Here is a 26,686-nt window from a genome sequence, read left to right on the forward strand (position 1 = left end):
GCCCCAGGATGTTTGGGCTCTGACTCTGTGCCAGGCCATCGTCTGTGGGGACTCCTGTCTCCAGGCCCAGGCCTGTCACCTGTGCGGTGATGATGCCCCACAGGGACGGTCTCTGGAACCAGCCCTCCTCACCCCACATTAGGCCAGCCCCACCTGCTGGCTTCAGGTTTGAGTTGTTCTGGAAGGAAAGCAAGGAGCAGGGTTACATTCCTCTATCTTCGACTCTGGGCTGGACGCGCCTACACCCTTGACGTTGCTGTCTCAGTGAATCTGACAACAACCCTGTGGGGCAGGAACTATGATTACTGTACAGATGAGGGAACGGGCGGACAGACTTCCCTGCCCAGAGTCGCACAGCTGTGATGGTTGCTCTCGATCCAAAGCCACCGTTCTGAACCACAAAGCAAAGATCCTGCACCACCTGAAGAACCCTAGAGAGTTAATAGCTTTGGAGAATAACATGGTTTGATGCCCACTAATTAAACTCAGAAGAGCAAGTGTCTCCACCTCATAAGATGTCCAGAAGATGGGAAGTGTGGGCCACTTGGTGATGTGAGCTGTAAACTCAGTGTGCGTCCATGGGTCTAGTTTCTAGAAAACGCGCAGGGAAACAGTTTCCAAATGTGATCGGCCAGAAGGGCAGAGACAAACCTGAGAGGGAGCCCGATTTTCCTTCCTCCCAGCTGGTGCTCAGTCTTTAGAAAGAAGAGGAATTGCGGGGAGGGAGCTGCCACGTGCATCGGCCTCTGGATGCCTCGTTGAATTCTCAGGGGGAGAAGCCTTTTCTGGACACCGCAGAGGTGGGCTTTTGACTCTGGGCCCCCATTACTGTCATTACGGTTCTGGACGCCTCGGGGGTGGTTTCTAGAATTGGCATCATCTGAGGAAGTATTAGAAAGAGCACGAGCTGAGGGTTGAGGCGTCCCAAGTCTGCACCTGCCCTTGGCCGACTGTGGGAACTTGAGGCAAGGTCTTTAGCTGCTGTGAGGCTGCTTCCTCCCCACCCCCCTGCCCCCCCTCCCACCGCCAGATAACAGAAGTGACTCCTATCACCTCCTCACGGGGTGTTGTGCGGGGTCATTGTTGTTACCAATACCCACCAGTTCAGCAGCAGCAATAATTATCATCAACAGTAATATAATTGCAAGAGTATCTTTTAAAGCTAAAACGGAGGCAGGCATTTTTATCGAGAGAAGATGTTTTCTTTTCTTTTTTTAAAAATTAATTTATTTTTTAATTTACATCCAAGTTAGTTAGCAGGTAGTGCAACCATGGTTTCAGGAGTAGATTCCTTAGTGCCCCTCCCCATTTAGCCCCTCCCCCCTCCCACCACCCCTCCAGTAACCCTCAGTTTGTTCTCCATATTTAAGAGTCTCTTCTGTTTTGTCCCCCTCCCTGTTTTTATATTATTTTTGCTTCCCTTCCCTTATGTTCATCTGTTTTGTATCTTAAAGTCCGCATATGAGTGAAGTCATATGATATTTGTCTTTCTCTGACTAATTTCGCTTAGTATAATACCCTCTAGTTCCATCCACGTAGTTGCAAATGGCCAGATTTCATTCTTTTTGATTGCCGAGTAATATTCCACTGTATATATACCACGTCTTCTTTATCCATTCATCCATCGACGGACATTTGGGCTCTTTCCATACTTTGGCTATTGTCGATAGTGCTGCTATAAACATTAGGGTGCATGTGCCCCTTCGAAACAGCACACCTGTATCCCGTGGATAAATGCCTAGTAGTGCAATTGCTGGGTCGTAGGGTAGTTCTATTTTTAGTTTTTTGAGGAACCTCCCTACTGTTTCCCAGACTGGCTGCACCAGTTTGCATTCCCACCAGCAGTGCGAAAGAGATCCTCTCTCTCCGCATCCTCGCCAACATCTGTTGTTGCCGGACTTGTTAAGGTTAGCCATTCTGACAGGTGTGAGGTGGTATCTCATTGTGGTTTTGATTTGTATTTCCCTGATGATGAGTGATGTGGAGCATTTTTTCATGTGTCGGTTGGCCATCTGGATGTCTTCTTTGGAGAAGTGTCTGTTCATGTCTTTTGCCCATTTCTTCACTGGATTCTTTGTTTTTTGGGTGTTGAGTTTGATAGAAGACTTTTTCTTATCAGGATGTCCCTAAAGTGGAATGGTTTGGAAAAAAGTAGAAGCAACCCTCTTGCCTGGGGCTGAGGCTTTCCAGCAGCCTTTTGTACAGAGGAGGCTCAGAAATGTTGCTTACCATCCTCGGGGAGATCAGCATCTGGAAGCAAAGAACCCCACATGTGACACACGTCCATACCTCAGCATGTACACTTTGCTACAGTTCTAGACCGGCAGAGACCATTCCTGACTTCCTGGGGTCGGGGGCGTAGATGTTTTCCATTTTGCAAAAGCCAAATAACCTTTATATCCAAATGGTTTTCTTTTGTTTTAGCAATTACATTGAACTTTGAACACTGGAATAGGTCAAAATCAAGTAACTTCAGTCCTGATGAAGCCCTCGTTGATTTGGGTTTGGTTGTTCTTGCTCTAGAAATCCTCGCACGAAGAGCTCCAGCAAAAAGTCTTCCCTCTGGGGACACGACACCATCTCCGACTGAGCCAGGGAAGTAGCATCACCTCCTTGGACTTTGACGAGCTGCTCTTGAGCACGAAAGAACCCTTCACGCAGGAGCCAGGTACCACGGCACCCGCCGGGCCGTCCCATCCTGTCCACGGGATAAGCCCCTTCACTTCCCCTTCGGTGTGAGCAGTGCCACTCATTCACCACCTGTTACCTCATGTCTTGTTCAGCTATGAGCCTAAAGACAAAAATGTTACTAATAGGTATTATTCACTCTGTCGCATCACGTTTAATCCTTACAGTAACCTGATGACGTAGGGACCAGTCTCCCATTTTACAAAGATCCTAAGAGTCATTTAGTGGCCTATCCGAGTAAGTGGCAGAAGCAGACCGTGACTGAGATCCGATGACGTCCCAAACCACAGCCCCTGACTGCCACTTCCTGCTGCCTCCTGGTCTCACAGAGGGGCTCGGCCACAAAATCCTCCAGTGTATGTGTTTTCTGAGTTTCAGAGGCTTGCTCGGCACGCCCTGTCCCCTATCCCAGTGTGGTGGACGTGGGAAAAGCAAATCGGGGTATTTCTTATTCCTTACGGTACATGTGCGTGGACGGTCCAGCTAACAAAGCCCTGCATCACCCCGCAAGTGACCCAAAGATAGCTCACATCTGAACGAGTTAAAAACAGAACAGGATCTCTCTAGCTCAGGTGGATAGGGAAGCCGGAAGTGGAGCCTCACAGATATTTCATTTCTTGTCAATCTTTTCAGCCGTTTCCCATCAAAAACAAAACAAAACAACGTAGTCCCTCAGTAAGGAGCCAACTGTCACCCAATATTCCCTATCTGTGTCTAGAAAAGTATCTACAAAACATCTTTCCTTCTTGGAATATATTAAAGGTAATATACATTACCTTTTTAAAATTTTTACCTTCTTTACAATTTTTTTGAGTGAGAGATCGAGAGCAAGCAGGGCAGGGGCAGACAGAGAGGGAGACAGAATCCCAAGCAGGCTCTGTGTTGTCAGCACAGAGCCCAACGCGGGGCTCGAGCTCACAGATCGGGAGATCATGACCTGAGCCGAAATCAAGAGTCAGATGCTTAACGGGCTAAGCCACCCAGGCGCCCCTACATTACCTTTAAAATGTGATCCTTGGGGCGCCTGGGTGGCGCAGTCGGTTAAGCGTCCGACTTCAGCCAGGTCACGATCTCACAGTCCGGGAGTTCGAGCCCCGCGTCAGGCTCTGGGCTGATGGCTCAGAGCCTGGAGCCTGTTTCCGATTCTGTGTCTCCCTCTCTCTCTGTCCCTCCCCCGTTCATGCTCTGTCTCTCTCTGTCCCCAAAATAAATAAACGTTGAAAAAAAATTTTTTTTTAAAAAATAAATAAAATAAAATAAAATGTGATCCTTTCATGCGTGCGCTCTCAAAAATAAAAATAAATAAAGCGCGATCCTTTTTACGGATCATGTAAATCGACACATAGAAGATTCACGAACAGAAGACCCTGTAAGCAGCGCTTCTGAGCCCCAACCCCCTGGATGTTTGTCTCTCTTTTCCACCGTGTTGCACGCGGTTGGACATCAGCCTCGCCTGATGGCGTCTGCAAGTGGCCTCGTTAAGCACCGTACTAGCCCCTCGACAGGGCTTGCTGTCCCCCCCAGGTGTCCCCCCTGAGGAGCCTGATGCCGAGCCCGAGGGAGAGGCCGTGCCCGCCTTCCTGGACCAGATCCAGCAGCTAAGCCCTCCCAAGGAGGAGACTGTAGACGGAACAGAGTCCGAGGGCAGCGACGAGGCGGAGGAAGACAGAACCCCTCTGGTGGTTCTGGACCCAGACCACGTAAGGACATGCTCCCAGGCCTTGCTGGCGCCCTGCACACACGGAGAGCTCCCCACGCCCCACCCCAGCCCCGCGCGCCCCTCACCCTCTTGGCAGTTTGTCTGCACGGTTTGGGCCGCTGCTCTGTGAGGCGTCTTCTCCTGTTTTGCCAAGTCTCAACCTTGGCACGGCTGACGCTGGGACCGGGTCACTCTCTGGGGCGGGGGGGGGGGGGGGGGCACTGTCGGACATAGCGCCCCTGCTGCTTAGCCGTGACAGCCAGAAATGTCTCCAGATACTGCTGGACGTCGGGTGGGGGCACGGTCACCCCCACTCAGAGCCAGCGCTTGGAGCGAACCGACCAGGTTATGAGCCCCCTGGCCGCCCCCTCTGGTGAGCGGGGAAGGCAGATCTTGACCGGCCGAGCCCATTTGGACAGTCGCGGTGCCCACCCCCCACCCCGGAGGGGATCGGCAGTTGCCCTGGGAAAAGGGGCTCCGTGCTCATTCAGCGCTGGCGACCCAGGTCCATCACCCGTCTCATCTCCAGGGAAGTGGGGGAGGGGGGTTCCAGGACCACCACCCCAGCTCACCCAGGCATTCCCCCAAGATAATGCGCTCAAGCCTTCAGTGCCCGGGACAGGGCCATGAGTGCCTTTAATCTGTGGCTGGCGGAGTAGGTCTCCGAGAAGAAGCGGGGAGCACCCGGCGTGGGAGTCCTTTCTGTGCCCCCAGGGAGACCTCTGGCGACCTCGGCTGTGCCCTGCATAGGCCAGGAGAGTGACCCCGGCCGGCTTCTCTGTCGTTTTAGCCCCTGATGGTAAGGTTCCAGGCTGCCCTGAAGAACTATCTCAACCGACAGATACAGAAGCTGAACCTGGAACTTCAAGAGCTGGTGCGTATCTGTCCAGCCCCCCCCCCCACCCCGCCCGCCTGTGCGCCTCCGTCCGTCGACGCAGCCCCTCTCTCTGCGGCAGGGCGCGGCCACCAAGCAAAGCCGGGTCCAGCGGCAGGAGCTGGGGGTGCATCTGTACGGGGTCCAGCAGCACCTGGCCCGCCTGCAGATGCAGCTGGAGAAGAGCCACGACCGGCACTCGATGGCCGCCTGCGCCAGGCGACAGAAGGAGGAGGAGCTGCGGGCCGCGCGCCAGCTCTACGCCCAGACCTGCCAGAACGCCAACGGCGAGCGCAAGAAGCGTAAGGCGGGGCGTCCCCGCGTGCTGTCACGTCCCCGTGCGCCTGCGCGACCCCGAGGGTGTCCCCCAGTGCCGTCATGACCCGTGGGGCGTCCCCGCGTGCTGTCACGTCCCCGTGCGCCTGCGCGACCCCGAGGGTGTCCCCCAGGGCCGTCATGACCCCGAGGGTGTCCACGTGTGCTGTCACGTCCCTGTGCGCCTGCGCGACCCCGAGGGTGTCCCCGAGTGCCGTCATGACCCAGTGGGGCGTCCCCGCGTGCTGTCACGTCCCCGTGTGCCTGCGCGACCCCGAGGGTGTCCCCCAGTGCCGTCATGACCCGTGGGGCGTCCCCGCGTGCTGTCACGTCCCCGTGTGCCTGCGCGACCCCGAGGGTGTCCCCGAGTGCCGTCATGACCCAGTGGGGCGTCCCCGCGTGCTGTCACGTCCCCGTGTGCCTGCGCAACCCCGAGGGTGTCCCCCAGGGCCGTCATGACCCAGTGGGGCGTCCCCACGTGCTGTCACGTCCCCGTGCGCCTGCGCGACCCCGAGGGTGTCCCCCAGTGCCGTCATGACCCCGAGGGTGTCCACGTGTGCTGTCACGTCCCTGTGCGCCTGCGCGACCCCGAGGGTGTCCCCGAGTGCCGTCATGACCCAGTGGGGCGTCCCCGCGTGCTGTCACGTCCCCGTGCGCCTGCGCGACCCCGAGGGTGTCCCCCAGGGCCGTCATGACCCAGTGGGGCGTCCCCGCGTACTGTCACGTCCCCGTGCGCCTGCGCGACCCCGAGGGTGTCCCCCAGGGCCGTCATGACCCAGTGGGGCGTGCCCGCGTACTGTCACGTCCCCGTGCGCCTGCGCGACCCCGAGGGTGTCCCCGAGTGCCGTCATGACCCAGTGGGGCGTCCCCGCGTGCTGTCACGTCCCCATGGGGAGGTGCCACACACCATCTCATCCCCCAAAGGCTCCCTGGGATCGCAGGGAGAAAAGGCAAGATGTGGTCAGATCCTAGGGGGCTTCCCAGGCTTTTTAGGGAGGGAAGTCATGTGCGTCTTCAAAGGCCCCTCATGAGGTGAAGCAGCAAACAGCGAAAGGGGACAGGGTCAGAGCTGAAGAGGCACGTGGGTCGCCGGGGCTTGGCAGGCTTTGAAGAAGCGGGAAGGAATGGGCGAGGCCCGGTCCGGAGCCCGGGGGCTTGAACGAGGCGGGGGGCCCACGGCCCAGGGCACAGGGCAGAACCCAGGGAGGCTTTGGACCCGATGAGGCAACAGGGCTTTTCCTGGTAAAACAGCCCCCACCCCACCCCCACCCTGCTCGGAGCCAGGTCGTCGGCCTCCCTGAACGGCCGCTGGCTCGCTTGCTCTGCTGTGACTAGTTGGGCCTGGGGCTTTTTCATGTTTCCAAGTTTCTTCATCAACTATGATCATTGCAATGGGGAATGTTTTAGACCCTGAGAAACGCAGAAGTTTCTGGATTGACAGAGTCGGGGTAAATGCTCATTTATCAAGCACCCTCCCCGATCACCACCAAATTAACAGAAAATACCGAAAAGAGAAGAAGGCGAAATTCATGCTGTAACAATAAACAGTCGCACCCTCCAGGTGGGGTAGAATGTAGGGCCCCCCACCCCCTCCACGCCAGGACCCCTCAGGGGAGGCTCAGGGTGTGGACAGGCTTCCGGAGAGATACAGTAATCTCTTGCACTTCGTGTCCTTCCTGGAGGTCACCGGACACAGGAAGGGAAGCTGTCCAGGTAGGGATTCCAGAAACGTTACGGTTTCTCCTTCCGGAACACGAGGGGATTCGGGCGGTGGTCCCGGTCCTGCCGATGGGGCAGACCCGTCCCAGGCACAGGGTTGACAACAAAAACGGAAGAGGACTGAGCACGTTCCAGTGGGTACTCCGCCCGAGATCTTAGAGGTCGTCACATCAGTAAAACGAGCAAAAAGGATGAGGGAAAAGGCTACTTGGAAATAAAAAATACAACCATCACCCAAAACCAAAACAAAATAAAAGTCTCTAAACAGACAAGTCAATACTGCTAAAAACTGAACTCGTAAACTAAGAGGCCAGTTTGAGGAATTCTTCCCCGAATTCAGAGCAAAAACCCCAAGCAAAGTGATGGACGTTTTGAGAAGGAAATAAAAGCCACAGCTGTTAGATCTGGGACGGTCAACGTCCATCAGACAGAAATTCCAGGAGAACAGGGGCATTAACCGACAACGTCAGGGGAGAATATCTGTGTGAGTTCCGGAAAGCTGTGTCTTCAAATATGAAGACTCACAGAGGGCCGGACAGCTGGAAGAAAAAATAAACGTGCCTGGACACAGCTGGTGACATTTTTCAATTCCAAAGGCAAAGGAAAAAATGCTATCGGCTTACGGGCAGGACAAAAGTAGGCTCCGGCAGGCGGGGAGGACCCTCTGCCCCTTGCAGGAGCCCAGGGGACTCAGAGCCACCGGGACCCAGCCCAGCCCACAGCTCCCACGAAGTAGTTAGTTCCACGAAGGGCCAGGACCTTTTGTTTCTTGTCTTTTTTTTTTTTTTTTTGTCTTTTTTTTTAAAGGCTTCCAGGTGATTCTGATGTGCAGTCAGGGCTGAGAATCACAGATGTCAAATGTAAACGACAAGGTAGCAATGCTCAGAAGGGAAGGGGACCAGAAGAGTCCTGTCCACACTCTCACGTCAAGAGACCACAGACTACTTGGGGCACGGATGGGAAAGAAGCCAGGAATCACACTTGTGGCTGTAGGGGGAAGCCCTTGGATAAAACCCGTGACCTTGCATCGTTTCATTTAGCTTTTCGTTAACAACACCGAAATTAAAACATTCTACTTCCAAAGGCTTAAAAAGGGCAAATTAACCAAAAGAGGTAGGAAGGGGAAGTTAACAAAATAAAATGGCAGAACTGGTTTAAAAAAAATGAGCTGGTCTGATAGATAAAAATAGTTGTTTTTTTTTTTTTAACATTTATTCATTTTTGAGAGACAGAGAGAGACAGAGCACAAGCAGGGGAAGAGCAGAGAGAGGGAGACACAGAATCGGAAGCGGGCTCCAGGCTCCGAGCCGCCAGCACAGAGCCCGACGCGGGGCTCGGACTCACAAACTGCGAGATCATGACCTGAGCTGAAGTCAGATGCTCAACCGACTGAGCCACCCAGGTGCCCCCAAAATACTTAGTTTTTGAAATGACCAACCGATTGAATAAACTTCTGACGCGCTCAACAAACAGAAAGGGCGCAACACAATTAGCGACACTGAGAATGAGGACAATTCAGAGGCATCATTGTTTTTTATTTCAAGAAGCCCACGCACCGTACTGAGCTCATCATCGAAGAAACTGAAAACGTTATCAAACATCTATTTTCCCTAAAAGCACCAGTTTGTCGTCAAAGACGTTATGGAAAAGTCCTACTAACCCGAAAGGAACGGACACCCTCCCATGTTGTCCAGCCCTCCAGAGGGTGGGAAATTTGGGAATCTTCCCAGGCTCGCTTTACAAAGCTCAGAATCACCCCCACTGCAAACGTGATAGCCACAAACACAGAAAAGGACCAAGCAGTCTCACCTTCGAGGTATGAAAACCTAAGTACGATAGTAGCAAATTGCATCCGGCCACAAATTAAAAGAAAAATATCTCGTAGTCAGGAAGGGCTTCCTTCTGGAACTCAGAAGGAATTCATTTCATCTGAAATGAAGAAATCTGCTAATCTAATGCATTATACTAGTGAGATAAAGGAGAGGGGAAAGAAAAATCTTCTGGGTGGGTACAGAAGGGGCGCTTGTTCAAACCCATCGGCCATCCTAAACTAGGGTAGAAAGAAAGTCCTTTGTACCTATTTTCAACAGCGAACAAGAAAACCGCACTGAGTGGCAACACCAGGGAAGTTACAGCTCCCGTCGGGAAGGAGCTGGAAGCCGCCAGCGCCCCGTGGGCCTTGCCTCAGAGGCTCCAGCAGGCAAAACAAATGAGATATGGATTTGGGATGGGAAATTCTCATTCTCTACCAATCATATGATTGTTTACCCAGGAGATTCCGGATTGTTGATTAAAACAAACACACACACACACACACACACACACACACACACATACACACAGTGATAGAAACAGTAAGAAATCCATAAACTAGCTGAATGCCCGATCTAGCATTTTCTCCTATACCTGTAATATCCCATTAACAACTAATTTTTTTTTAAATCTTATCCACAATGGTTGTAACAACCATAAAATACTTAGAATAAATCTAACAAGGAGTGAGTGAGCCTATCCAGAGAAAACCAGTAAAATTTCACTGAAGGACATAAAACAGATTTCCATAAACAAAGCTCTCCCGTGTCATTGGAAGGAAAGCCACACAATATAGAAGGGTCACTTCTGTGACCCTTGATTATTTTCAAGAAGTAATAACTCAAAATTCAAGGGCTCTGGGACACGAAGTCCTGCAGCCTCCCCCCTCCCCCGGACCCCCTCCCCCTCCACGGGGGCACCTGGCGTCAGTGGTCCTTGTGTGTTTTTCTAAGGCTGTTTTGGGGTTTAAAAGCAAAGTGAGTTACAAGGATTTTTTTTTTTTTTTTTTTTTTAGTAAGTATGTGCGGGGCACCTGGGTGGCCCAAGTCAGTTGAGCGTCTGACTTCGGCTCAGGTCATGATCTCTTTTTCTCTCTCTCTCTCTCTCTCTCTCAAAAAAAAAAAAATAAATAAATAAATAACATTTTTTTAAGAAAGTATGCACACGTTATACCCACTGCTCTGTCTCTTGCTTTCTTCTCGTATCAATGTATGCTGGAGGTTATTCCATATCAAGACATAAAAAGCTCTCCATTCTCCACGAACTGATTCTAAGTTTACTTGGGAGACTAAACGCGCAAGAATACCCAAGAACGTTTTGACAAGGAAAGATAATGAAGGAAAATTGTCCCATCAGGTATCGACACTCGCTGTCAATCCACAGCCATAAACACAGAATGGCGCGGAAGGAAACACGGGCACACAGATCGATGGTGCGGAGCAGAACGGCAGGAAACGCGCCTGGGAATTTAGCTAATTTACTGCAAATTACAGAAATGCACAGATTGCGTTTTTAAGCCCCTAGCGTATGTTTTGATCACTCGGTCCTCTGAAAATAAATACCTAGGTGCCTATTTCACCCTATACAAAAAGCAAGGTCAGCTGCAGTAAATATTTAAGAAAATCACAGAAGCATTAGGAGAATATGTGGGATCGTTTTTAAACACCATCTCGGGGTGAGGCAGGCCTCCGTAAGCGTGACGTGAAGCGCTGAGGCCGGAGGGGAGGAGCTCAGCACGTTTGCTTACACAGAAACTTAAAACTTACCAAGAGGGGTTGACAGAGTTGAAAGACAAACTGGGGAGAAACCCTGTTCGAGCACCTGCGACAACATCCATGTCCTCTGTGTTAGTTTTCCGCTGCTGATAAACAGCTTCTCACCAACTTTGGGGCTTAAAACCAGCCCGTGGATCTGGGCGCGCACGCTGCCGGAGCTGAGGTCTGGCGCGGCTGGCGGGGCCCCCTGCTTGGCCATCACGAGGCCGAGGCCGAGGCCCAGCGCAGGCGGGAAGACCCGGGAAAATCCGACTCCAGGCTCATTCGTGTCGTTGGCAGAATGCAGCTCCTGGCAGCTGTAGGACTGAGTGGTGCTGCTCGCCGGCTGTGAGCAGGGATGGCTTTCAGCTCCTGGAGGCCGCCCACATCCCTCGCCAGGTGGCCCCTTTCCTCTGTGAGCCAACTTTGGAGAATTCCCCTCTCGTTGGGTCCCGTTCGTCCTGCAAACCTCCCCCACCCCCACCCCGACTTCCTCTTTGGCCACCAGTTGGACACAACTCGCTGCTTTTGAAGGGCTCACCTGCTTAGGCCTGGCCCACCCGGTCATTTCCCTTTCGGTAGGTAACGCAATGCGATCGGAAGAACCGCACCCAAGGGCAAAGGCCAGGGGGGCCATTTTCAAGTTCTGCCCACCCGGCCTTTAATGCATCTAGAGTTCTTAGAAGTCGACCAACATCCCAGTAGCAGTGTGGCCGGGGACATGAGCAGGCAAATTGGAGAAGGGACAGACCTGGCCATGAAGACGGTGAAACTCGGTTCAACTCCACCGATGTCACGAGAATGCACATTTAAATGAGCATTGGAAATACTGGCTTGTAGTTACTCGGGCAGCTAAGAAGCAAAGCACGGTTGGACTCGTGCTCTTAAGGAAGGTTCCGCCCACGCTCTCTCGTGTTTCAGGCGAGGGTGAATCGGTCAGCTCGGGCGGCCGTAACCCAGTGCCACGGAGGCCGGAAGTCGGAGATCTGGGTGTGGGCAGCGCTGGGTCCTCCCGAGGACTCTCTCCAGGCTTGTGGCCACCTCCTTCTCCCCTGGTCGTTCCTCTGTGCACCTGTGTCCTGATCTCTGCTCCCCATAAGGACACCAGCCATCAGGGGTTAGGGCCACTCGTATGGCCTCGTTGTATGTCAATGATCTCTGTAAAGACATCTCTCCAAGCGCAGTCTCCCCCTGCCCCAGCCTGCCCTGGTGACCCCACTTCTGCAACACCTCCTCCGTCTCTTCCTGCTTCCTCCCCCACTCCCACTCCCGCCCCCCCCGTCATCCCTACCCACACAGGAGCCAGAGAATCCCCCAGCGCTGGAATTTTTACAGTCCTCTTGGATGCAAAAGAATGTCTTTCAAGGTTAAGCCACACCCTTGAAGGACACCTGCCATAACTCGCTACTCACCCGGCCACCGTGGGATCTATAAATCAGTCCTGGGCGTGGAGCCACCCCTTAGAACGGAACGTTCTCTCCAAGTGGGCAGACTAGGGCTGATCGAGGGTTAGCTGCCTGAACGAGCTGGTGTTCTGGCTTTGGAAATCGGGCTCCTGTGAGTTTAGTCAAAAGTAGTCCATTCCTCGGGGTTTGGGAGTGGCAAGTGCGGCCTGGCCGGGCCTGGCCGTGGAGGACAGCCTTGGTGCTCCGGCCTGCGCCCCCAACATAGCCGTCGCAGTCCGGGGGCTCCCGCAGAGCTGAGCCCCACTTAGGCCGGCTTCCTCCTGGCGTGTAGGGCTCTACCTAAGACTGGCAACCTCTAAGCAGTAAAAAACAAGACGAAACAAAACTCTGTAAAATTCACACGAGGCCTCACGGCCTGACACACTATCAGCAGATCCTTAGACACAGGGAGGGCCTCTAATACTTGGTGGGCAGCGGGCGGCTTGTTGTGATTCGTGGATACAGACCACATGTGGTTTTGTCTCTCCAACTGGACTAAGTCTGGGTCTTTGTTTTTTGTTTTGTTTTAACGTTTATTTATTTTTGAGAGCTAGAAGGAGAGCATGAGCAGGGGAGGGGCAGAGAGAGAGGGAGACACAGGATCGGAAGCGGGCTCCAGGCTCCGAGCCGTCAGCACGGAGCCCGACGCGGGGCTCGAACTCACGAACCTCGAGATCGTGACCTGAGCCGAAGTCGGACGCTCAACCGACGGAGCCCCCCAGGCGCCCCGAAGGTCTCCGTAGTTTAGAAGCAGGTTCCCAGGCTCGGTTCGCAACAGCGGGAGGGGGCCCTTCCGGGGCTGCGGGCCCAGACGGCGCCTCGTGCGCGGTGCCCAAGCAGCCCTCCCCCTCTTCCTCCCGCAGTGGCGGCTCTGCAGGCCGAGCTGGAGGGCCTGGCTCTGCACCTTTTCTACCTGCAAAACATAGACCAGGACGTGCGTGACGACATCCGCGTGATGAAGCGGGTGGTGAAGAAGTCGGAAGTGGAGCGGACGCGGGCCGAGTTGGAGAAGAAGCAGCAGGTGTTCTGCAAACTCGATGCAGTGACCAGACCTTTGATTTTCCAAAAGGCCCTTAGCTCTGCCTCTTGCGTGAATGCCGTGGCCCTGGGAGGCTGTGGCCGGCCGGAAGCGAGGCGGGGGGTGGTGCGGGGAGTCACTGACTTGGGTCGGGGGCTTCTGGAGAATTCTCTCTGAGGTGCCTGTCGTTCCCCAGGACCTTCACGTGGACCAGCTCACCAGCAAAGCCAACCAGCTGGAGGAACAAATCGCCCTGTTGGAGGCTCAGAGCTGCGCCCAGGCCGAGGACACCCGGGCTCTCAGGAAAGCAGTGAGCGAGGTAGGACCGTCACCCCAGCACTCAGCTGTGGAAGCACCCACTTAGCGCCCACCGCACGGTGCCCGCCCGGGGCTGGTGCCCGCTTAGCCCGCAGGCTCCCTGCCCAGCCCTGTGTCTCCCTAAGCGCCCCAGCATCCTGCTGAACCGTGGCGGGAGGGAGGGAGGGACTCGGTGTGGCACCGCATTCAGAAGCCAACACTAGGAACCAACGTTGCTGTGTCTTTTTTTTTTTAAATTTGTTTTCACATTTATTCATTTTTGGGAATGAGAGACAGAGCATGAGCAGGGGAGGGGCAGAGAGAGAGGGAGACACAGAATCCGAAACGGGCTCCAGGCTCCGAGCCGTCAGCCCAGAGCCCGACGCGGGGCTCGAACCCACGGACCGTGAGATCACGACCTGAGCCGAAGTCAGATGCTCAACCGAATGAGCCACCCAGGTGCCCGTGTCTTTTTTTTTTTTTTTAAATCCGTGAATCGCCATCTGCACTCACGTGCGCAAGAACAACAGAAAGGAAACAAACCACTTTACTGGAGGGAAAAAAAAGCGCTTGAACAAGTGGACAGACATGCCTGGGCCCGTAAGGGAAAGCGGTCGGTGCTCCCCAGCCTGTGAATCTAGAATGTGTTGTGATCAGAACCCCGGGGAGGGGGGGGGGAGGAAAAAAAAAAGCAGTTGTATAGTTAGCAGAGAGGTTCTTAGGTTTATCTGAAGAATAAACTCAGAGGACTAGGCGGGAATCGTTTGGGAAGGGAGATTCAGGAAGGGGGAACAGTAATCCGTCTGCCCCGAACTGAGGGCTCTTGGGGCCGGTCACCCTCGCGTTGTCCTACACATATCACCAGTTACAGAGCCCTGGAAGGTAAAATACTGTGTTCCTGGGGACGAGGAGAGACAAGCAGGCCATGGTAGCCTACGAGAGAGCCCAGAAGTAAGCAAACATTTGTGTAAAACTTGAGTAGATTATAAATCAGTAGAGAACAAGCGAATCGGGGACAACGGGGTAGGGACATTTGGTTAATCATTTGGGGAACAATTAAATCTCTTCCTCATACCAGACACTGAAGTAAATTCCAGATGGGATCAGGAATGCAAATGGGGGGAAATGCACTGGAAGAAAATACAAGAAAAATGTCTTTTAAATCCTGAGTCGGGCGGCCTTTCTCAGCACGGACACTAACGGAGCAGGTGGGGAGGGCAGGGCACACCCACCATAGCGTCTGTGGACCTCGGGCACCAGCCTCACGGAAAGGCGGGGAGCCACGCCCGGGAGACAGAGGCTTTCACCGACGAATAAGTCTGGGGCAGGAAGAGAGGGTTTTTCTTTTTCTTTTTTTTTTTTTTAACATTTATTTATTTTTGAAAGAGAGACAGAGACAGAGCATAAATGGGGGCGGGGCAGAGAGAGAGGGAGACACAGAATCCGAAGCAGGCTCCAAGCTCCGAGCTGTCAGCACAGAGACCGACACGGGGCTCGAACCCACGAACCGTGAGATCACGCCCTGAACCGAAGTCGGACGCTCAACCGACTGAGCCACCCAGGCGCCCCTAGATTTTGAAAATCAGTAAGAAATGCCCTGTGCCTGATTCCACTATGTGGTGTTTGTGGACATATATACACGATGCTGTGACTTCCTCTCCTTATGAATTTTGGTGCCTTCGGCCCCTCTCTTCTGGGTGTGTCGCAGCCAGGCAGGGCCACCCCGAGTGCTGTGTATCCTGCCTTCCTGCCCCTGGAACAGCACGTGGCCCACAGCAGGTGCATCACAGACATTCGTGAATGAACGGATGAGGAACCAGTGATGGAAAGGACCCGACAGGGAGTTCTGCCGGGCTCACCAGGATGAACCAGCGAGGAGGGGAGTGTTCCTCCCGGGCTGGCAGTGAAAACACACGTGGGTCTTTACCAAGATCTCCATTCAGGGCGCCTGGGTGGCTCAGTCAGTTGAGCGTCTGACTTCAGCTCAGGTCGTGATCTCGTGGGTCGTGAGTTCGAGCCCCGCGTCGGGCTCTGTGCTGACGGCTCGGAGCCTGGAGCCTGCTTCCGATCCTGCGTCTCCCTCTCTCTCTGCCCTTCCCCTGCTCTGTCTCTCTCTCAAAAATAAATAAACATCAAACATTTTTTTTAAAAAAGATCTTTATTCAAGGACAGCATTGTAACACGCATGGGGAAAGATGCTCCCCTACCCCCGGCCCAGCCCTAAAACTCCCCTACCCCCTCCCAAAATATCACTGGGGCTTCGCTCCGAGGAAAGTGCTGAAGATGCATGCAAGTAGAAATTGTGTAGATTTAAAAACTCCACCAGCAAAATGAATGGCGGGGGCGGGGGCAGGGAGGGCGGGCGTCGGGTTCAAGAGTCACCACATATCCGTGCAGCGGAAGCCTGTCCGACAACCAAATACCTGCTGACACGAAAGCCTGTGCACAGCACGCTGATTTTTAGTTCTGGGTTACAAAACGTAGAGAACGTGACCGCACACACCCACACCCGTGTGCGCACACACACACACGTGCACACATGCACACAGACACATCAGGGCCTGATGGACGCCCCCACCCAGCCGCCAGGTCGTTCTCCACGGTGCGGGCTCTTACGGGAAGGGCTGTCGGGCCCCGAGGCTCCGTCTGTGGACCGGAGTCATCGTGAGAACCAGCGACCCCCCCCCCCCACGTCCGCATTCTCGACGGGGCGGGCATCAGTCACTGCCCACCACCCGCCTTCTCCCCCTCCTCGATCCCCTGGCTCTGAGCACCTCGCGGCCCTGGGTCAGGGCTCGGGTGGGTGCTCAATGCGTCTTAAGAGCCGTATTTATGTTCACATTCGTCCTTTCACTGGTGCGCGATAGGAAAAGCATGAGTCACATACGGGAAAGGAGGCGGTTCCGGCATTGGGGGCCCTCGCACACTCCCGTGGGGCCTCCGGCATTACGAGGTTCGGCCAACGTCCGCGTCACCCTGACTGTCCCCCGCAGGCCTGCACGGAGATAGACGCCATCCACGTGGAGAAAAGGCACATCGTGCAGCAGTGGGTCGCCTGCCTGGTGGGCATGAAGCACCGGGACGAGGCGCACAGGACCATCCGGGAGGCGCTCAGGTACGCGCACCCCTGGGAGGGCCGCTCGCCGCCCTGCAGGGGGCCGGGGCTGGGGGCTCGGGGCCACAGGCGGGTGCGCCCTTCGCCTGCTGGCCTTGGACAGAGTCAGGAGGCAGGGTCAGACGTGGAATCCAGAGCAAAGCAATCTCATGGTGCTTTTCGTGTGTGACGGGCCCCACGCTCAGCTTGGGCTGGCGTGGGCCCGAGGACCCTGGAGGGGGCTCTGTCATCACCCGGATTTGTCAGAAGAGGAGGGTGCGGTGGAAGGCAGCGCTGTGTGAGCCGGACTTGGGTACTGCCACGGTGGCCCCAGTGGGCCTCCCTCGGGCCTGGGGTCCGGCAAGCAGCACCCCATCACTGCCAAGGATAACCGGGGCCACAGAGCAACGACAGAGAGCATCCACGAAAAACGAGTCCCCGGAGGGGCGCCTGGTGGCTCAGTCAGTCAGGTGTCTGAGCCTTGATCTCAGCTCAGGTCTTGATCTCAGGGGTCATGAGTTCAGGCCCCGTGGGGGGCTCTGCGCTGGGTGTGGAGTGTGGAGCCTGCTTAAAGAAGGAAAAATGGGGCGCCTGGGTAGCTCAGTCGGTTAAGCATCTGACTTCAACTCAGGTCACGATCTCGCGGTCCGTGAGTTCGAGCCCTGTGTCGGGCTCTGTGCTGACAGCTCGAAGCCTGGAGCCTATTTCGGATTCTGTGTCTCCGTCTCTCTCTCTGCCCCTCCCCCACTCATGCTCTGTCTCTCTCTGTCTCAAAAATAAATAAACGTTAAAAAAAAATTTTTTAAAAAAAGGGAAGGAAAAATGTGTCCCCGACAAAGGGGCATGGCGAGGCCCCTTGGGACCACTCTAACGGCACCCTGGGTCCCGCCCCTCCCTCACACTAAGGGGAGGCCGGATGACCAGCTCTCCCGAGATTGGCCGAACACCCCATTGATCTGGACCCGGCAGCCCCGGATGAGGCCCACATGTGACCTCTAGACCAGACAGGTCCCCAGCACCCTGACACTTTCTAGACCATGACCAGCCATCGAATCTTTGCCATGTCAGTGACAAAGTCACGTCAAAAGCGGGTCCCAGCCGCGGGTGAACAATCATGATTGGGACTCTAGTAAACACTGAAAGTCACGTATTCAAAGGAAACATCTCAAAACAAGCAGAAACCACAGACCCTACTGTGTTTAAGCTCAGGGGGGCGGGGACCCAAGAATTCACAGTCCCTGGGGGTGGGGGGGCGGGGCCACACCCCATCCCCTGGTGCCCTGCCGGCAGCCTTGTCTAACTTCCCGATGAGACATGGGAGGGGCGGCCTGGCACAGAGCTCCTCGCCCTGGGGAAGCTGGGATGTAGCTAGGGTGCCTCCAGACCCCCAAGCAGCTTCCCTGGGAACCTTGATGGATGGGGCCCGACGCCGGGGCCGTGCAGTAACCTCCACCAGTGTCTGTACCCCAGTATTTTCTGTCGGTATCTGTTCGTCTAGGAAGTTATCAAAGCGATCGGTTATCAAGGATCAGTGATCACATCATAGGAAATTTGAAACCCACAGAAAAAGGTTTCCAAGAGCGCTGTCTTTTTCCCTCTGGTGACCACGACAATTTATTAGCATTTTGGGCACGCCCGGGCATCTCTTCTCCCGTGCCTGTGACTTACCACGTGTTCAGACGTCTGTCACGCAGTTTGTGACTGTGCCTTTTTAAATTGGACGTCTGCTTTTATTGTCAGATGTAAGAGGCATTTGTAAGGCTGCTACTCCCTAAAAAAGAAAACGAGTAGGTTTTCCGTTTTAAGCCGGGTTTGCGGAGGCTAATTTATGTACACGTTTCTTATGCGGAAGGGTTCTCCCTCTTCAGCGCACAGCTTTGCGAGTTTTTTGGCAAATGGACCGAGGCCAGTGCCCCCATACCCCCACCCCCGCCCCCCCGAGTCAGCATCCTCTCCTCACCTCCCGCCCCCAGCGGACACTGACCTGCCTTCTGTCCCCTGCGGCCCTGTCCTTCCCAAGATGTCCCATAAATGGAACCCCACAGTGTGCACATTTTGTCGTCTGGCTTCCTCCACACAGCACGCCACTGTGTTCCCCGGCTCCCCCCCCGCCCCGGTGGACTGCCCCGTTGTTTCCAGTTTGGGGACGTCGTGGGAAAAGCTACCGTGACGGTCGGTGCACGTCTGGGTGTGGATGCATATTTCCGTCTCTGCCGCGTGAATACCCAGGCACGGGATCGCTGGCCAGTGCGAATTTGACTTTGTTACAAACTGCCCGTGTGTTTTCCGGTTTGGTTTCTTCCATTTTGCATTCCCTCCGGCAGGTGGGTGAGGGTCCCAGTGACCCGCGCCCCCCATTCTCACCAACGCTTGGTGTCGTCATTTTGATTGTAGCCATTGCCAGGTTTACGTTTGCATGTCTCTGATGACTTACTTGCCACCCACACGCCTTCTCTGGCGAAGTGTCTTTTGCTTATTTTTCAGTTGAGCGGATTATCTCGTTCTTGACTTCTGAGGGTTCTTCGCATAAGCTAGACACGAGTCGTCTCTCGGGGGTGTGCTTTGGAAGTATTTTCTCCCTGTCTGTGGCTCACCTGCTCCTTCTCCCAGCCTGGAAGAGCAGAGGCTTTAAATTTTGATGAAGCCCAATTAGTTAATTTGTTTTCATAGCTCATACTTTTTACGTCCCCTCGAAGAAATCTTTGCCTGACCCAGGGTCGTGAGGATTCCCTCCTCCTGTCTTCTGCTCAGCTCTTCCGTGTGGCACATGACCGATTCCAAGTCAACGCCTGTCGTGGCATGAGACCCAAGCTCGGTCTGTTTGCACGACTGTCTCCAGCGGTCCCAGCACCACTGCTGAAAAGACGGCTCTCTCCCCTTTGAAAGAGTGTGTCATCTCAGTCACAAATCAATTGTGTGTGTGTGTGTGTGTGTGTGTGTGGCGTCGTCTCTATTTGTGGACTCCTGGTTCTGTTTCATTCAATCTACTCTGTCCTTTCACCGACATGACATTGTCTTGATGACGACAGCTTTATTATAGAAAGTCTTAAAATCAGATAGTGGGAATCCTTGTTCTTCTTTCACAAATTATTTTGGCAATTTGAGGTCTTGTGGATTTCCATATCAAGTTTAAAATTAGTTTGTCAATTTCTGGGGAAAAAAATATACTTCCTGGGATTGGAATTGGAATCGCACCGAGTCTACAGATCTGTTCGGGGAGAACCGACACCTTAACAATATCGGATTTTCTGCCGAATAAACATGCCATCTCTCCCTGGTATCTTTTTAAAATGTGTACAGATGTGTATTGCTACACTGTTGAAATTAGGGGGGGGAAAGGCCAGAAAACTGGAAAGAGCCTAATTGTGTATCAGTGAGGATTCTTAAATTAGGGCCCAGTCATCATTGAGAGTTCCATCTGGTCACTGAGAAGAACTGAGGGATTTCCATGTGCACTGGTATTTAGTATCTCTAAGACACAAGAAAATTAAGACAGAACGGGATCTACTAGGCTACTGTTTGTTTCTTAGACACAGACAAACATAATGCTATGTAAGTATGAATAGATCTGGAAAAACATGTAAGAAATAGCTGGTTGCTTGGGGAAGAGAATTGGAGGCCTGGGGACAGATGTGAGGAAAAGACACGGAGGGCGTTACTCCGGTTCAAGGAGAAAGTACTTTCCGATTTTTTGAATAAGAACTTATTCAAGGGATAAGATGCGGGGCGCCTGGGTGGCGCAGTCGGTTAAGCGTCCGGCTTCAGCCAGGTCACGATCTCACAGTCCGTGAGTTCGAGCCCCGCGTCAGGCTCTGGGCTGATGGCTCAGAGCCTGGAGCCTGTTTCCGATTCTGTGTCTCCCTCTCTCTCTGCCCCTCCCCCGTTCATGCTCTGTCTCTCTCTGTCCCAAAAATAAATAAACGTTGAAAAAAAAAAATTAAAAAAAAAAAAAAAAGGGATAAGATGCTGTCAGTGGACATCTCAGAACAAAGGGGGGGAAAATGTCTCGCACGCAAACGAAAATTCCACTTCTGTTTTCCGGCACCTGTGTTTGCGAATGGACGTTAATTGCGGGTATTTCCACGGCCAGTGTGTGGGGGGGAAACAGAAGAGTTTGGAGCAAGGCCCACCGGTGGCCTCCCAGCCACGCCATGCACTGTGGCCGTGGGGCGAGCCAGTCCGGTGACCTGAGCTCCAGTGCTCACGTGTATGACCCTGGAGTCGCGCACCCCCTTTCCAGGATGGCTCTCGGGCCTAGCGAGGGCAGGCGGACGAGGCCCCCGGACAACGCCAACCCCTCCCTCCCTTCTCCTGTACTCACTATCTCAGAAGAGTCTTAGCCGTAAACTCAAAAGTGGGCAGGGGCTCTGTGAATACATTAGGGAGCAGTAGTCGAGACTGGCTGCTATTTGCGGCTGGTTTCCCATTCGTCCCTCCCCATCGGGGGAGACCCCCGTGAGCGGGCACCACCACACGCTTGGGCCCTCTGATGCCCCAGCTTTGCTCTCTCGATCCCGGCAGCGAGTGCCAGCACCAGATCGCGTCCATCGACGGTGAGATCGAGGCCTACAAGAAATCCATCGTGAAGGAGGAGGAGAAGAATGAGAAGCTGGCCGGCGTCCTGAACCGCACGGAGACGGAGGCCAGCCTGATGCGGAGGCTGACCACGCAGTGCCTGGCCAAGCAGCAAACCCTACAGAACGAGCTCAACACCTACCAGCTGGTGCTGCAGGACACCGAGGCCGCCCTGGGCCAGGCCCACGTGGTAGGACCGCATCCCCCACCCCGCAGGGCCGGTCCCCACGGCCTCCCCAACCGCGCCACCCCTGCGGCTTTCTTTCCAGGAGTACGCGACGGCCACGGGCGAACTGCAGACCGTCCGCCAGACCATCCAGAGCGAGCTGGAGGAGAAGAGGAGGACAGATGCCTCCGTCGCGGAGAAGCTGCAGGAACACATTACCTCCAACAAGATGACCAAGTGCTTCCACAAGCTCATCCTGAAGCTCCAGAAGGAAAAGACCAACCTGGTACGCCACCGCTCGCCCGTGGCCGTGAGGGACGGGCGCCCGGGCTGGCGGGCGGGGCGGCGGCTCTCAGAGAGAACAGATGGCGCGCAGAGGAAGCGGGGCGAGCAAGGGGCCCTGGGCGTGTCCGTTCACTTTCCACTTGGTCCTAGTTCTAAAAGCAAGCATTTGGTGGTAGAAAAGCCTGGAAATAACCCCACCGTCCAGAGACGGCCTCTTGTAGCGTTTTGGTATATTTCCTTCTGGAACTCTTTCCAAACACCCACGCTCGCACCCGCCACCAAGTACGTGCACGCACAACGACACACGCAAACACACGTGCATAGAAACATCCCCACGCGCACACGAGCCGGCACGCCCGCACAGGCACACACACTCGTGTGTGCCCACACGTGCACACACCTTGAACAACAGAGGACTCCGCGTGTCAGTTTTCAGTCCATTCGATTCCCTTGTCGTCAGTTTTACTGAAAAGTGACGCAGAGAGACAAGGGCGCAGGTAAGAAGCGTAGGACTCCGCTGATCTTCTCACCGTGTGTATACAGAGTTTTATTTAGCTTCCAGGCCACGCGCAACATACCATTTTCCGTGAAATATTCTCCAGAAACTTCCCTTTTTCCCTTCTGCATGACGTCTCATCATACGAATGTGTAGGTTTTAAGTACTGTAAACAACTCAGCACCGAACGGGCTTGCCCGACGGTTTTGTCCCACACTTCTGAGGAGAGAGCGCTACAGCGGAAACCCCGGGTCGAAGGGTAGGGGTGTCATCAGTGGGTGGGAGCCCCCAGAGCCTCTCCCCACCAGGCTTGGCCGTCGGGGCCCGGGACCCCCTCCGACAAGGCCTCTCTCTTGTTCCAGGGGTCTTAGTTTACTCTGAGCTGTGGTCACGGGTCCCTGTGTCCTTCAAAAAGCAATTCTATACTTAAATTGCTTCTTCTTTGACCCTTCCCATGGTATGGGCCCCCCGGGGACCCCCCGGAGGCTGCCTCGGCCTGCAGCAGGCCTAGGGCCCATCCCGGCAGACGGCCCGCCCCACGGCCCCCACTCGAGTCTCAGGAGGAGAGGTGACCCACTCAGCCTGCCTTGCTCTCCAGCCCCTACCAGAAGCTTCCATCTGAGGGGCGGGAGATGAAGGGGACCGTGGGCCCCTCCTGGCCTTAGGCTAAGAGCATTAAGTCCCGCTCCCGCGCAATCCTGGCCTCTGTCTTCACTCTCTCCTCGTACGAGAAACTTGGCAGGTGTCAGAGGATTGAATCTAAGCATTTATTACAATGAGCGCAAGGTGGTTGGGGAGCCAGAAGCCGTGCCCCTAAATGTCGGCCGTTGATCGGTTGATCACCATTGCTGTCAGGTGGATACCGGCCAGGAGGAGGCCCGGCTGGTGGGGCTCACCTATCCTTCCGGGAGGGCAGGGCTGCTGTCTCCCCGGCCGGCAGCCTAGGCACGCCACCCTCCCGGGCACCCGGGAGGAGGGCAGCTTGCTCCTGGCCTGGTTACACCAAAGAAGTGGGGAGACGGGGCTCGGCTGGGTGTCCACAGGAGGTCCTGTCTGACGCCGGGGGCATTCCATTCATCCTTCCTCTGGGAAGTGGGGGCAAGACTACCTGCTGGGAGCAAAACTAGGGGCCCCACGCTGTCCTGGAGAAGCTAAGGAGCACGGTGTGTGTGAAGCCAGCCTTCCTGCGAGGATGCAGGGGGGGCCCCAGCCACCTCTGCAGGTGGCACATGTACTACCACCGATGACCAGCGGAGGGCAGTAAAGGGTCTTGGTCCCTCAACTGTCCATCGTGATTGCCCAAGAGTTCCAAGTCCTGCTCCTGAAAGGGGGTGTTTTTGCCAAACTGTTCAGAAAGTCCCCTGGGATCCGGAGCTGGGGCCCAGGGGGCGGACAGGCACGGGTCAACCAAGAGTCTACAAGTTAGTTCAGGAACAGTACTGACATCCCAGGAGAGGCCAGGGCGTTCTCGACACGAGTGAACGGTCCAGGAGCAGAGCCGGGGGAGTCCAGAGAGCCTGGCTCGTCCGGCTGGTGACCAGAAGGGGACTTAGGAATTGGAATCTCATAGGGCTGCAAGCTCGGGGGCAGAGTGGGAGGCGGGAGCCCCTGTGAAGACCAGGGCACCACAGATGGTCTCGGCAAAGGAAGAGACCGGGGGCTTAGCCAGAGCTCAGAGGACGGGAGGGTTCGGGAGCATTTCCACGGGGACCTGGGTGACCGAGGTGCTGGAAGGTTCTGCCCCTGCTGGGCAGGCTCCGGCTTTAACACCGAGGAACGTTGGGTGTCCTGCCGAGCCACCCACGGTGGCCGGTCAGAGGGTGCACCTCGGAGGACGGGGAGTCGACAGGAGACGGGGACAGGGAGAGAGCTGAGGATGTACGTGGGCAGGAGTGGTGGGCACAGCCATGGTCCAGGGAAAAGGCCCCATTTCCAAAGGGAGCCTGAGCGGCCGCGCCTGCTGCTATAAATATCCCTACAGTAAACTCTACGTCACCGGAGAGATGGAGGGAATCCTCCTGAGAGCCAACAAGAGAGGCAGGGGGAGCTGGTCAAGACCTTCAGGACAGCGGGCGCGCCCTGGAGAGGCGCCCAGCCATGGGCTGCAGCTCCTGACCGATGACATGAGAACAGGGGCGCCTGGGTGGCTCCGTTGGTTGGGCGGCCGACTTCGGCTCAGGTCATGATCTCACAGTTCATGAGTTCGAGCCCCGCGTCGGGCTCTGTGCTGACAGCTCAGGGCCTGGAGCCCGTTTCGGATTCTGTCTCCATCTCTCTGCCCCTCCCCCACTATGCGCTGTGCCCCCCTCTCTCTCTCTCTCAAAAATAAATAAACATTAAAAGACAATGACATGACAATAGAAGTCAAGCTTTAGCTAATTAAAAAGGAGCTTACAAATCTATGTGTAGAGTATGATCCTGTTTCTGGTTCTGGGGGTAAGGAAGGGGGATTATATGCGAAGACTGGCAGGAAGGAAGGCTGGCCGTGTGGCAGGCGTTCAAGGAAATGACAGTCTGGCCAGCTCATCTGGAGCCCCCACCCAGGGGGAAGAGACGTTCAGACACGTTTCCTTTTGCTAATTCAGGTGACACATCTCTCCAAAACTGACGGCAACGTTGCCCAGACCACCCTGGACATCACGAACACCAACTGCAGGCTGGACGCCCATCAGAAGACTCTGGCCGAGCTAGACAAGGAGGTGAAAAAAGTCAATGACCTCATCACCAACAGCGAGAACGAGATCTCCAGACGCACGATCCTGATCGAGAGGAAGCAGGGCCTCATCAACTTTTTCAATAAGCAGCTGGAACAGATGGTCTCCGAGCTGGGGGTAAGACCTCGGGGCGGGAGAGGCCGCCCCTGCTCGGTGTCCGTGCCTGGCCGTCTCCGCAACTCCTTAGGTTCAGAATTGAGCCTTCCCCGCCCCTTTTACGGGTGAAATGGCATACCCACGGGGCACGACCCCAGTCAGGGGCCGTCCGCGGACCTCCTTCCGCCAAGGGCCCGACAGCAAACATTTCAGGCCAGGTGGTCGCTGCCGAAGCTACTCACCCCTGCTGTCCGGCCGGCGAGGCAGGCGATTAAGTAAATGGATGTGCACAATTAAACTTTATTTATGGCCCCTGAAGTGTGAATGCCATGTAACTCTCACCTGGCACACAATTTTCTTCTTTCTCGTCGTACAAAGACAGTGGGTGGGATCTGACCCTGGGAGCGCTGCTCTGCGTGAGGGGGTCTGATGAGTTTGAGGCTTGAAGTGCTATAGGCCACCCAGGTATCCCCAGCCTGGGGCCCTAACTCCGGGCTTCCGGTCCGGGAGTAAGACGGGAGACCCCAAATACCAGGGAGCCTTCTCAAAGCTGCAACCCACACGGGTCCTAAGAGAGTACAGACCCCGACCCGTGACAGTCTGCTGGTAAAAGACAAGTTGATGGGGCGCCTGGGGGTTCGGTCGGTTGAGCGTCCAACTTCGGCTCAGGTCACGATCTCACTGGTTCAAGCCCCGCGTCGGGCTCTGTGCTGACAGCTCAGAGCCTGGAGGCTGCTTCCGAGTCTGTGTCTCCCTCTTTCTCTGCCCCTCCCCTGCTTGTGCTCTGTCTCGCTCCAAAATAAACATTTTTTTTAATTAAAAAAAAAAGACAATTTGCAAAGCCCCTTTGGGTGACGGAGTTCCCCCAACCCTGCCCTTGGCCCCACAAGGCTGTGACGTGGTGGAGAAGGCCTCCCGAGACCCGTGTCTCCCACAGTGGGTCAGGGGGGCATATGGCGGGAGCCCGGTGCCCCAGAGGAAACGTCCCCAGTCATCCTCGCACAGATGGGTGATCTCCTGGCCCCCTCCCCTGCCCACCCGGAGAGCACCCCTCTGGAAACAAGGAGGCTCAATTTGCTTTTTTGTGACCGTCCCTCGTAGGGAGAAGAAGTGGGGCCTCTGGAGCTCGAAATCAAGCGGCTGACCAAGCTGATCGAAGAGAACAACAGCAGCGTGACACAGGCCCAGGTGACCTGGCTGCGCCTGCAGCAGGAGATGGTCAAGGTCACCCAGGAGCGGGAGGAGCAGCTGGCTTCCCTGGATACGCTCACGAAGGAGGTCCACATCCTGGAGCAGAAGAAACTGCGCATAGAAAGTAAGCGCTCGGCGTCTGGGGAGGGGGACCCACCGCCTACTTTTCACGAAACCACAAGGATCACGGCACCTCTCGTAAACGTGAGCTGTTGCCCTGACCGCCAGCCCCGCGCCCGGCACACTGGATCTGTCCAGTTCTCGGATGGAAGGGTGCTTCCGGAGAGAGGACCGTGGAAGGCCCACCATCCTACCCAAGGCAGGATGTTTCCAGCGTGACTGGAAACGCAGAGATGCAGCTCCCAGCGGGTCCCCCTCTGGGGGGCGGGGCGGGGCGGGGACGCCTCGTGCCCCGAACTCGGGGCTGCGAGATGGGGAATCTTTCTTC

The 26,686-nt window shown here is 55.2% G+C and overlaps 1 protein-coding gene across 1 annotated transcript in view; it reads left to right on the forward strand.

The window, feature by feature from the left end:
• The window catches only part of CCDC40 (coiled-coil domain containing 40), a 42,671-nt gene that overhangs the window by 6,231 nt on the left and 9,754 nt on the right, over positions 1-26,686 (forward strand). Inside the window, exons 4-14 of the mRNA XM_047093909.1 lie at positions 2,524-2,668; positions 4,213-4,388; positions 5,178-5,261; positions 5,344-5,563; positions 13,170-13,327; positions 13,521-13,643; positions 16,615-16,736; positions 21,237-21,480; positions 21,560-21,742; positions 24,823-25,068; positions 26,149-26,362. Coding sequence (XP_046949865.1) covers positions 2,524-2,668; positions 4,213-4,388; positions 5,178-5,261; positions 5,344-5,563; positions 13,170-13,327; positions 13,521-13,643; positions 16,615-16,736; positions 21,237-21,480; positions 21,560-21,742; positions 24,823-25,068; positions 26,149-26,362 — 1,915 coding nt within the window. The remainder of the gene's footprint in view (positions 1-2,523; positions 2,669-4,212; positions 4,389-5,177; positions 5,262-5,343; positions 5,564-13,169; positions 13,328-13,520; positions 13,644-16,614; positions 16,737-21,236; positions 21,481-21,559; positions 21,743-24,822; positions 25,069-26,148; positions 26,363-26,686) is intronic.

This window comes from Lynx rufus, unplaced genomic scaffold (assembly GCF_022079265.1).
Source record: "Lynx rufus isolate CCGP_SWC_20201006 ecotype Redwood Valley unplaced genomic scaffold, mLynRuf1.p SCAF_37, whole genome shotgun sequence".
NCBI classification, from domain to species: Eukaryota; Metazoa; Chordata; class Mammalia; order Carnivora; family Felidae; genus Lynx; species Lynx rufus.